Source organism: Puma concolor, chromosome B3 (assembly GCF_028749965.1).
Source record: "Puma concolor isolate L17-30 chromosome B3, mPumCon1.1.hap2, whole genome shotgun sequence".
Classification (NCBI taxonomy): Eukaryota; Metazoa; Chordata; class Mammalia; order Carnivora; family Felidae; genus Puma; species Puma concolor.
The window spans coordinates 137,534,026-137,546,429 of NC_141672.1; the positions used below are offsets into that span (position 1 = coordinate 137,534,026).

A 12,404-nucleotide genomic window follows, 5' to 3' on the forward strand; every position below is an offset into this window, starting at 1 on the left:
TAGATGGGCTGTCTGACAATAGTAGCAGGTCAAGTGCCAAAAACTGCACTACTCTGCTGCTTTGGACAAGCTCACAATCCTTTCTCCAGCCCTACTCTCATTCGTTACAATATTCCTAGAAGCAAAGTACAGTTACTGCTACAGTATGTTTCACTGATCTCACATGAAACATGCAAATATGTTAACGTCTAAAAATCAGTCTGCCCAAAGGAGCTAGACACACTTTCCCAGACCCTGGTGATTTTTATGGTACCGGGCTCAAAGACCAGCATTCTGACCTGGAGGATCAGCAACAATCCTGGCAAGGTGCACCTGACTTTCTTGGTTTCACTGTTGCTACTGCTACACATCACTGCTTCCTCTCCAAACAGACAGGACAAAAACACACAGGCTTGTAATGTTCTACTACTCCAGAAGTTTATCAAGAATAAGAGAAAGGAATCTGGTATTCCCTTCAAATCAGTACTATTATTTATAGGATATATTGCTAATTCTGGACAAAGTACTAAACTAGGCTGAAAGAGTCTTGCTGAAATCCAACTTCTGAGTTCATTTTCAGAATGCACGTAAAATAGTGAAATAGTAATGACAGTCAACCTTTAGTAAGTTACAACTGGAAAGGTCTCAAGCTATTTGCATTTAATCCTCATGACACCCTATTAAGAAGAAGAAGAAGAAGACTACAAAATCGCAAATTTACATTACTGCATAAGAACTAGGATGCAAATAGTTACTACATGTATTCTTTCAAATGGAATTTTGTGAGCATCACTTCTGGAAATTATTTCTTTGCATTACAGTTTTGAAGGTACTTGCTACATCTTCCACTCCAGCAAAATCTCTCTTCAGATGGTCATCTTTGTCATCCCTCCCCAAAAGGCCGTGTACAATCACACAACATGCTAATATTTGTTAAAAAATTTCCAGGAAAATAAATGTTCTTAGCGTTAGTACTAAATGGAAAGTAGTACCTCCCCCCCCCCCAAAAAAAAACCCTGCTACATAATAAAAATGAAAAACAGGTGGATAAGGAGCTTACCGTTCAAGAGGGAGACCAAACTTCTTATATGCCTTGATGAACCTGAGAACAGGATCAATAAAACACATTAAAAAAGACGCTCTTAGCTCTGCTGATGCAAACACAACACATCCTGTGATGAAACACGTCATACACACTGTCAAAACAGACTGAGCCCAATCCTTGCAACTGCCACTAACTAAAAGAGTGCTGAATGACTCTGAAACTTGTCAACTGAAAATAACGAGTGCTGAAGATGTAGTCAAAGTAAAGATCAATTTTACTCAGTGACTGAGCAAGAAACTGAAAGGGTCATTATAGAGAACAGAGACCTAACTCTAAAAATACCCTTTAGAAGGTACAAGTTTGTGGAGTTCAATATGGAGTAAATGATTCAACCACCACAACTCTTGGGATAAGACTCCAATATGGTTAACCTCTCTATTCAGTCCAATACTGTTACTATCGATTCCACATGGTAATTATTTTTTATTCTTTTCTGGTCAATAACACAACTGTAAGATTTTTAACACTGCCTCAAATACTTCTGGGAACAAGGCAAAGTAAATACATGATTTAAAAGTTCTTAGGCAAAACTATTTTGGAAACTCTACTGACTCCTCCTGTGCAACCTTATCTGCAAACAAAAATCCAATCGATCCACAAATCTCTACCCTTAACTGTGTTCTATGCTGGCTCGTGTGTCATCTGCTTCCCTCCCAACAGCTAAAAAGCAGGATGTCATGATACATCATAGTCCTCACCGTAATCTGCCACATCACTAAAATCAGACGTTTAACCGACTGAGCCATCCAGACGCCCTCATTCATTCATTCTTAAGTTTTATTTATTTTAAGAGAGACAGCAAGCATGAGTGGGAGATGTGCAGAAGCTGACACGAGGCCCAATCTCATGAACCATGAGATCATGACCTGAGCCAAAATCAAGAGTTGGACGCTTATCCAACTGAGCCACCCAGGTGCACAGCCTCCCGCTCTGCCAGCTGATTTTTTAAAACAACTGCATAAAGCAGTAATTATAAAACTGTGTTGATGGGTTTATAACATGTAAAAATATAACTTGCCTGACAATAATAGCACAGAAGAGGGTTGAGGATTAAAGCTATAATGGAGTAAAACTTTAAGACAGCACTGGAATTAAGTTGATGATACTCCAAACAAAACTGTTTCAAGTTAAGGTACTAATTATAATCTCCAAGAAAACCACTAGGAAAACAACTGAAAATACAGTAAACGAAACTATATGGGAAAATTATGAGAAACACAAAGAAACAAGGGAATTAAAATGATATACTAAAAAGCACCTACATAACACAAAAGTTTGTAGCCCTAGGAATAAAAAAAAACAAACAAAACATAAGACATAAAGAAAACAAATGGCAAAATGCAGGCATAAATTCTAACTTCTCAGTAATTACATGAAATGCAAATATGATTAAAGACTCCAAAATGAAAAACTTGAAAGAATAGATTTTTAAAATATGATAGAACTACATACTGTCTGTAAGAGACACAACCTAGGTTCAAAGACAGCATACTGAAGTAAAAAAGAGAAAAAGATAGTGTGCATACAATATCCAAGAGGAGCTGAAGTGGCAACACTGGTACAGATTTTTTTTTTTTATTTATTTATTCGACAGAGACAGTGCAAGTTGGGGAGGGGCAAAGAGTGCGGGAGAGGGAGAGAATCCTAAGCAAGGTCCACGCGGCCAGCACAGAGCCTGACTCGGTGCTCAAACCCACAAAACTGCGAGATCATGACCTGAGCCGAAACCAGAGTCAGATGCTTAACCAACTGAGCCACCCAGTCGCCCCCAGTATCAGATATGTTAAAATGAACTTTAGGACAAAAATCATTACGAGACAAAAAAAAAAGAGAACATCTTATGATAAAAGGGCCTATTCATGCAGATCAGTAAGGAAATGGAAGACTCAGACAACATGGAAACAAAACAGGCATAATAAACATCTGTAGAACGTTGTGTCCAACTATCACAGAATATGTTCTTTTTTAAAAAATTTTATTATTTTTGAAAGAGAGAGCGAGCGCACGAGCAGGGGAGGGACAGAGAGAGGGGGAGACAGAGGATCTGAAGCAAGCTCTGTGCTGACAGCAGACAGCCCCATGTGGGGCTCAAACTCACGAACCACGAGATCATGACCTGAGCCGAAGTTGGACGCTTAACCGACTGAGCCACCCAGGCGCCCCCACATTCTTTTCAAAATAATACTGAGGGTAGGAGGCAAGAGGACGTAAGGTATACATATAAGACTACCTACAAATTCAAAATGGTTACGATGATAACATTGTAAGTATGAGAGGACATATACTCTATTCTGTCAATGTTTGCATATATTTACACTGTTCCATAATAAAAAAAGAAGGAAAGGATAGTTATAACAATTCAGGGGAAAATAAAGACCTCACAGTTTATATTAACTTGGAAGGACTAACTGATATGAAGTATCTTCATACTATTTTCTTCAGCCTAAAATAAAAAACATCATGCAAAGTGGGGAAAAAAATGCTTACAAGCATTTTTGGAGGGCAGATGTGTATGAATTACATACCAACAAATGTGCAATAAGTAGGGACACAGACATCTAAAATCAGTTACAAGTGAGAAAAGGATGCAGAACCAGTATGTTGGGTATACTACTAATAAACCAAACCACATCCAAATGGGTATCAGCTTGATGGGAAGTGAGCTGGGAAGACCAAGGGTATGAAAGTAGCATTATCCATACTGTTTTAATTTTTTACATTCATACTATTTCTTTTATATACACAGACACTTGGGCATGTGTGCGTTCTAATTTTTTTTTTTTTTTTTTTTCTGAGAGAGAGAATTCAAACTGAGAAGAGGCAGAGAGTGAGAGACAGAGAATCCCAAACAGGCTCCGTGTTGTCAGCACAGAGCCCGACACAGGGGCTCAATCCTACAACCCATGAGATCATGACCTGAACTGAAACCAAGAGTCAGGGGCTTAACCAACTGAGCCACCCAGGCGTCCCTATATTCCTATTCTTAAATAAAGAAAAAAAAGAAAGGCTCAGCCCAAGTTTACCTCCAATTATGTCTTTTCTCTTGGGGGGCTGGACTTCCTTTGTGAAAATGCTCAGAGTAACCAGAGAACAGAAGAAAACAAAAAGAGCTGAGCAACCAACAAGAGAGTGCTCAAGCGAGGAAAACCCTGGAGAGGGAAGAACCATTTTGGAGACTCAGGGAAGGATTCCGTCTCCTGCCTTCCTTGCAGGTTGTCAGCCTCTGCCCTCCCTGTCTTAAATGCCAGGAATCCCAGCAGCCCACGGCTCACAGCACACCCTCCAAACACACTCGAGTGAGAGACAGCAGAGCCTCCACAAACCTTCGGATCTCTGCATCGGTAAATCCCTCGACAAGGTCCTTCCGCACACTTCGGGGGCGCCCCCTGCGCTTTGGCTTCTTGTCATCATCGGAGTCATCGGTCTCACTCTCAGAGGCAGAGGATCTCTGGGCTTGCCTCTTGGACTCAGTGTCAGAGTCACTGTCATTTGTCTGAGCCTGAAAGGGCAAAGTCACATTGCAGCTAGTGCCAAGCACAAGAGGCCAAAGGACCAAAGCCAGCCCATCTTAATTCTTTAGTACCCGGAACTTTTCATCCTATCGGACACGTCCATTTTCCTTTAAGACAATAAGGAGGCAGATTTCACATCATGAAGGTAGACCTGCTTGGGATATTCATATTTCCAGAGATATACTGAAACGTAATGCCAAGTGAAATGGAATAAAACTATCTGAATTGTAGGTTCATGTTTACTTCCTTGGGTAAGTTACTTTACCCCCTTTGTGCTTACGTTTTCCATTTGTAAAATGGGGAGAACAGTACCTCTTACTTGACTTTTCATGAAGATTTAAATGAGTCAATAGGCACAATAACATGACTATGCCTGGCACACAATTAGTGCTCAATCAACGGTAGCTACTATTACTAATATTCATTTGCTATGACCTTGGCCAAATCTGTTATGTCCAACAAACTGGTAATAAAACTTGTTCTACCTGTATCAATGTTGTTGTAACAATTAAATTAGATGGAGCTTGTAATGGTGCTTTATAAGCTGTGAAGTACGTGTTTGTTCTCTGTTTGCAGTCATATAATCTCTTACGAAGTATTTATACCAAGTGCCATGAACAAACATTTAAAGGCAAAAGGAGGTTGGCTCTAAAAGTCAAAGGCACAGTCAAATAGAACCAAGCTGCTAGGATTACTGGTTCTAATCTCAACAGGAAAATGCACATTTCTGCCAAACTCCAATCCCATCCATCCGTCTCACAAAGAACCAATTTATAAAGATCAAATGTCAAACCGGTGCACTCATGAGCAATGCAGAGTGCTCTTTCTCTGAGAATTTTACTCTAGAATATTCCTCCCATGTCAAGGCAACAATGTAAAGCCTCTTTCTTGAATAATCAGTACTTCCATAGTAATTTAATAATTAGTACTTTGCAGAGTAAGAAGTACTTTCCTATCTTGATCTCACTTGATCACCTTTTTAGTGGAACTCCGAATTCGAGGCAACATATAAATTTCTTCTAGCTCCTTCTGACGCTCTTCCTCCTCTACTTTTTTTCTTTGCTCCTCTGGAATGATCTCATCCCAGTCCTTGTGAGGCCGCTCTTCTAGCTCTTCTTCATCTTCCATTGTTGCAAAGTTGGCAACCTTCAAACAAATGGACAACTCATTGCCTGACTGACATTTCCCTATTTCCCAAACACCATCTGCTAAACCTCCAACTCAGCCAGCATTTTTAATCCAAATAAGACACTGTAATATCAGAACTCCTGTGATATTACATAATCAGATAATCAATTATCTGCTAATCTCTCCCTTATTCTCCCTAAATCATCCTGCCAAACCCTCATCAGAAATATTACTGAGAAATAGGTAAACAGATATAAAGATATAAATTGTCTTAGAAGTTTTATGCAAAGATTTGTTGTTAAATCATACACAAATATGATACTAACTGGAAAATTTAGAGTTACTTAAATACCAATCCATTATGAAATTATCATTCTAAATTATAAATTGCTACTAAGTAGTGCTCATTGGAAATAATGCATAACTCAAAGCAGAAGCAATCAATACCCAACCAGCTGCCTTACTCATTTTTATCTGAAGTATAGAAACTAAAGGTATGCAATGATTTCATACACTCAAAAGTGCACGTTACTCTCAGAAATGAAAACGAGAATACAAAACACAAAAAATTCAAACAAACCTGGAAGAATATTCCATTTGTGACATATCAAATATTTATTATCTGGCATCGATTTGTACATATGTACACATATGTATACGCGTATGTATACGTATTATGTATATGTATATACGTACACCAGAACAAAAATCATCTAAGTGTACGCATTTCAAAGACTCGGACTGTGGCTACACACAGACACATCCTACAGCTCTGGTCAGCCTCTGAGCAGTGGTGCGCAAGGCCCAGACACAGGCTTCACATCCTTTTTACACCCTCCCATCTAGTCTTTAAGGCTATAATTAAGTAAAAAAGAGCTTTTGGAGGTTCCATTCCTCAAAGTCACTTAGAACTGACAGTGAAACCAGAAGTTTATGACTTTTGGCCACAATTAATTCTAACTTCCACCACAAGATACTGTGGTCTTCAGGATAAGATTTTTATAATTCCAAGGCAAAAACAAGAGGTATAATTTCTTAGACTGAAAATTTAACATTTTTGTTTTATAAAATCATTTGCCCAATCTCTTAAATTAAGTACTGTCTGTAATTACTTTAGATCTGACTTTTAAAACAGCTAGATAAAAATAACATAAATGATATAAATATATATGTCAGTGGTTCATGCAGACGGGAAGTGAAGTGGTTAAAGCGCGAAGTGGTTAAAGGCCACACGCTACAGGCCAGACCCCCTGCCTAGGATGTAATCATAACTCTAATATGTGTCACCTTAGCAAATCTACTTAGCCCCTCTGTGCCTAAGATGCTTTATCTATAAAACGAAGAAAATAATATCTATTTCATCCTAGGTTTGTAAAAGGGCTTGAAGTATCCAAATATCAATTACTTAAGAAAATAGTAATCTTAAGTTATCTCAAAAAAAGCTTACTATCTTTTCCAACATATTAAATTAGGATAAAAAAGGATTTGTGGGAAAAACAAAGTCAATTCAGTTGAAACACTCCAGAAATAAAAAAGCCCCTCTAAGGTAGACAGACTCTTACTGTTAATCAAATCACTTGATCAGGTACTGAAATGTAACAGCCAAAAAGGCTTTAGAAAGGCAAGGGTCACCAGTAATATGCTGACCACTTCTGATTAACCTGTTAATATGCAGAAATTGTTATACCTAAATAATCACATAATATTTTGACCAAATCATCATCATGAAGGTTACTTTTTAAAAGAGAGTAGTATTCATAGAAGTGGGAGTCCAGTACAAACAGTAATAATTCACCTTGAGCCTCAAACACACTTACTCTGATCCTTTGGTTTATTCAATTCCTTCTGTGGTCTTCCTCTGAGACAACTTCTACCTGTGGCCAAACTTGGACCTCGTCACATACTAGTGCTCCCTTCCCAACACTTCGCCCATCTCTCTCACAATCCTAAAGGTTGTACTGCATTTAACCATCACTGGAACCTTCAGATGTCCCCTGCTTCTCTAACCTGTATGGAAGCAGCCCGTAGCCAATCCTTTCAACCATGTTCTCACTTGAATTCGGGAAACTTTTGCCACGTGGACAATCCTCAGTATCGCAAGCCAATCTCCCACCTTGGGACCACCAAATGAACCAATAATCCCTCTGGCCTCAAGTACCACTGGAGGAAGTCATATGACCCTGCTGACTGGCTCCAACTGGAAGTCCTATCTTCTAAATTCAGCTCACTCCTCCCTTCAGTTCCTCCCGTAACTCTTGGCCCCACCTATGGCTGTCTCAAATCATTTCTACTTTATTTACTTACTGGTAATTAGAGTCACCAAGGAAGGAATCCCACATCTTCTCTCCCCTCCTAGACCCTGAAGCGTACCTTCCTTTTTCTTTTGAAGGCCAACTCCACCACCATGTTTTTGATTATATCCCTTCTCCTCTCTTCTAAGGCAATGTGTTATCAAATTTTCCTTCTTTCCTTAGAACCTCCAATATCTCCCTATTCTCAAGCTCTTTCCTCAACCTAAAGACATAACATCTTTCAAAACCCTTGCCTTCCTTGACTCTTCTATCCTCATAAATCACCTTCACTACACTCTTTATAAGCTTTTAAATTAAGTCTATACTCAATGCTGCCACCTCCTTCCTATTCATCTGGTGCCCAACTTCTGCACTTAGATCTGACCTCATTTAATTTTGTTGTATCAGACACCACTCTATATTGCTCTTAAGAAAAAAAAAAAAAAAAAAAAAAACCCACCAAGTCATCAAGAGCTTTCTGTCACCTTCTGTTTCATACCTTTGACCTCTTTTGTCATCTATTAATGTCTCTCCACAACCCCTTCCACACTTTCCAGAGCTCCACACTATCTGCTTCTCCACATATCTCATTGACACATATTCTGAGCCCCTTCACCAACTTTTCTCTATCCACTGACTCTGACTGGGCAGGGCACACCACGTAAGCGACTACCTCCACACAGAAGGCTATCTATAGTCTACACTCACGATAACTATCTATACACACACCTGGAACTCGGGAAAAGAAAGGTAAGAGTCAGCTGAGGTAAATTAAACGTAGAGCACCTTGCACACAGGAAGTACTCACAGATAATTAGTAGTAGTTAATAAATCAAGGCTGAGAATTTCCTCCCACAATAATTTTCATACCTTAAACTGTGACAGAAGCTCATCTGTCGCACTTGTTGACACTTCATTCTCTCTAGTTTCAGCCAAGCGTAAAATTTCATCTATGTCCATTTCCTAAAGGGACACCAACAATACAATATGGTAAATGGTCAACAGTTATCAGCATGAACTGCAGATGTTTGGTGCAAATAAACCAAATCTCCTTTCTGATACTTCATTTACCTTTACAGTACTCAAGCTTATTCCCTTACCTCTAATGTCTCAAACTATTATTTATACAAATGACAAGGTGAACTTAGGAAATTACAGGAAATAAAACTGGAATGAAAAGGAGCAAAGACAGAATCCTCAAATGCTTTTCTCATTCTTTCCTATTCTATTTAGTAAGAGCTTTGAGCTCTATTAAAAATAAAAAAGAAACTATACCCTTCAAGTAATTACTATTCTTTATAAACACCTCTAACAGACTCAAAATCTGCTTCCAGAAAAATTTAGACTCCCACGGATGCTTGTCAAAAACGTTTTTTCCTCATTGTTAATTACCTGAGGCTCTGACTCCTCCCCTTCAAGTTCTTTGAAGAGATCCTCTGCTCCAAATTTCAAAATAGCTGTCAGCTCTTCTTTATTAAAAGGATTTGAGCTGTAGAAGTAAAATGTAGTTGTAATCTCGCAGGAATGTCAAATAACCTCTATGGAATTCTACTATAAAATAGCTACCCTTCAAAAAGGAGTCAAATTACTGGTAAATTCTGCCCCAAGAAAAATGATCTCTCAAAGATTTCATTTTTTTTAATCCCCAGGATAAGTCTGTGTTGGTAAAGCTAACCTAGCCGCAGACTAAGAAATGAATTATTTTCCCGACAGCTCATCCATTACAGGGTTAAGAAACATAATTAGCAACATGAAAGAAGAGAATTCTTTTTTCTCTTTGTCCTTTGACTCAGAAAGTTATCGTTTACCAAGAATTTTCAACCTCTCATCTTTGGTCCAAAATAAAAGAACCAAGCTTTTTCCATTTAGGTTCCTCTTGAATGGAAAATGATCTGAAAATATTCTTTTTAGGGAAGGGCTCATTTGACTTCTACTTGTGACAGAGGCTGCAGGGAGGCCTCAGAAGACACTCAGCAATTTGGTCAAAACGTAAACTCAATCAGAGAAATAATTGTGCTCCTAAATAAAACCAACTGAAACTTGACTATCTTCCTTCTAGACCTTTCTGTTTTTAGTAGGAAAGTAACAATCTCCACACAAACATTTTTCACCAATAGTAAACAGCGGCCAACCCCATCTGGCAGATTCACACTACTGAAATGTTTAAGGCGACTTCGCGCTGAGATGAAAGTATGATGGAGGGGCATGTGACTGCCACTGCTGCTGCGTCAAATGTCATATGTGGAGACAAAACCAAAAGGCAAGCAGAGGGGCAAGAAAGGGAGAGCACATGAGCAGAGGGCTGAGAGGCAAAAAAAGAAATTAAAAAAATGAAAATGACATCTTGTGGTCTTGGATTGGCCTTTTCTAGGTAATTAATGAATAACACCAGTTGTAGAGAATCCTATTAGAAGGATGAATTCTATGAACTGTTGATGTAAAATCAGTTTGGCTCTGACCACCTCCTCTGTCTTTCTGGCACTTACTTGGACCTTCCTGAGTTGTTTTCTAGAACTGTCCGGCCAGTGGTATCCATGCGCTGAATCACCAGATGGTCCAATACCATCTTCTTTTTGGCCCGTTCAATGATCTCCTCCTCCACAGTCCCCTTTGTAACCAACCGGTAAATATTTACCTACACAAAGAGAAAAGGTTATGTTTATACCAGATCTCTCTCTCTCTCTCTCTCTCTCTCTCTCTCTCACACACACACACACACACACACACACACACACACACACACACAAGTTACCTCTGTCTAAAACCAAGAAGAGAAATAAAAAAAGACTTACTCTCTTACCAGAAATGACTATAAGCCATCCATCCAAACAGGTGGCTTGAGTAGATGCAATATTTTTACCATAACCAGTTACAATCTTAAATAAGACTGCCTCTAAAGAACTATTATCATAGCCTATTCTAATGATAAAAATCTTGCTAAGAATAATCAGTTTCACTGGTGAAAAGTTTCACCAAAACTGAACCTCTGGCCGAATATGAAACTTAGGTGTTACCCGATACTAGAGCAGATTTTGAGATTCACATGGAATCTCAAAGCAAAAAACAAAAAACAAAAAAAAGCAAGCATGTATTTTTACAACATAGCTCAGAGCGAACACTGTCATGTATAATAAAAATAGGCCATTTTAAACAATGTTAGATTATTTAACCACTTACCCACATTAAAATAGAGAAAAATTTCAGTTCTAAATCTATTCATCAAATCTCTTTCCTGGGGTAAACCTGAAAGTCATTGGTGATGTACTTTTCAAACACCAAAAGAGAACAGTTCCCTAAGAAGTTCATCTTAGCCCCAAAACACCTTAGACGCCTTCTCTGTACTAATTAACAAGCAGGCGTCTACACTTAAGGAAATGAAAGCAAACCAGGAAAAAAAGCATTTTACAAACATCCTGGAAGGGCTAAATAACACCCCCCCCACTCTTCCGCCTCCCCCAAACCACATCCAGATGTCTCTCTCCACTGACCTGCTTCTTCTGACCAATTCTGTGGGCTCGGGCTTGTGCCTGCAAGTCGTTCTGGGGGTTCCAGTCAGAGTCAAAGATGACGACCGTGTCTGCCGAAGCCAGATTGATTCCCAGGCCACCAGCCCTTGTCGAGAGCAGGAAACAGAAGTCCTGTACACAATGCAATATACTACTTTATGCAGTGGCCTTCTCAGAAACAGTTTCACAGTCCAATAAGCCCTTACACCTGGAAACCCCTGCAGGTGTGAAGAAAAGTGAGATATGATGGACAAACTTTATGGAGGCTACAAGAATGTCAGGGACTTGATGGTAGAGTGAATTTTCGTTGCATTAAGCTGAAAGAGTCAGTGCAGTACACTAAGGAGTAAAGTCGATTCTAATAAGGCAACCAGAACCAAAGAATTAGTGTTTTCTCCTGGCTAAAACTAGTGTTACAAGCAGTTAACAAAATCCAGAGAAACTTCATTATCAAGGGGATCATTCCAGCAAGTTGCCTAGACACTCATTTTCTGGGTAAAGGTGAACTATGCCTCATAAGGTAGTCGGTTAAGTGGGTGAGGAACACAGCGACACTGCACCAACAGATCACATGCACTGGGACCAGCAAGAAGCACAGGATCCCTGATCAGCACGGCACACGCACAAAAAAAAACGGAGCTGAAAAAAAATGTGCAGAGCACAAAAAAATGTGTGGCTGAAGAGTCACGTGCAGGAAAAGACCCAGGCTCTGACATAGTCGTTTTCACACCAATAAAAGAGAATAAGCAGCCATGTATACCTGCCTGCACCTGAGCGCTCAGAAAATATGGGGCAGGAGGCAGAGAATAAATTGTGTGAGTCAGAAGAAAAGAAAGCCAAACAGATTTCTATTTTTAGGGCATTTGATCATGCATGTCAAAGG

The 12,404-nt window shown here is 39.3% G+C and overlaps 1 protein-coding gene across 5 annotated transcripts in view; it reads right to left on the reverse strand.

Annotated features, from left to right (window-relative positions):
* The window catches only part of CHD2 (chromodomain helicase DNA binding protein 2), a 122,989-nt gene that overhangs the window by 36,401 nt on the left and 74,184 nt on the right, over nt 1–12,404 (reverse strand). For all 5 annotated transcript variants that reach the window (XM_086711475.1, XM_086711474.1, XM_086711476.1 and 2 more), the window contains 7 exons: nt 11,504–11,653; nt 10,502–10,650; nt 9,408–9,504; nt 8,886–8,978; nt 5,572–5,742; nt 4,408–4,583; nt 1,040–1,081 (listed from right to left, as the gene is read on the reverse strand). In XM_086711475.1, coding sequence (XP_086567601.1) covers nt 1,040–1,081; nt 4,408–4,583; nt 5,572–5,742; nt 8,886–8,978; nt 9,408–9,504; nt 10,502–10,650; nt 11,504–11,653 — 878 coding nt within the window. The remainder of the gene's footprint in view (nt 1–1,039; nt 1,082–4,407; nt 4,584–5,571; nt 5,743–8,885; nt 8,979–9,407; nt 9,505–10,501; nt 10,651–11,503; nt 11,654–12,404) is intronic.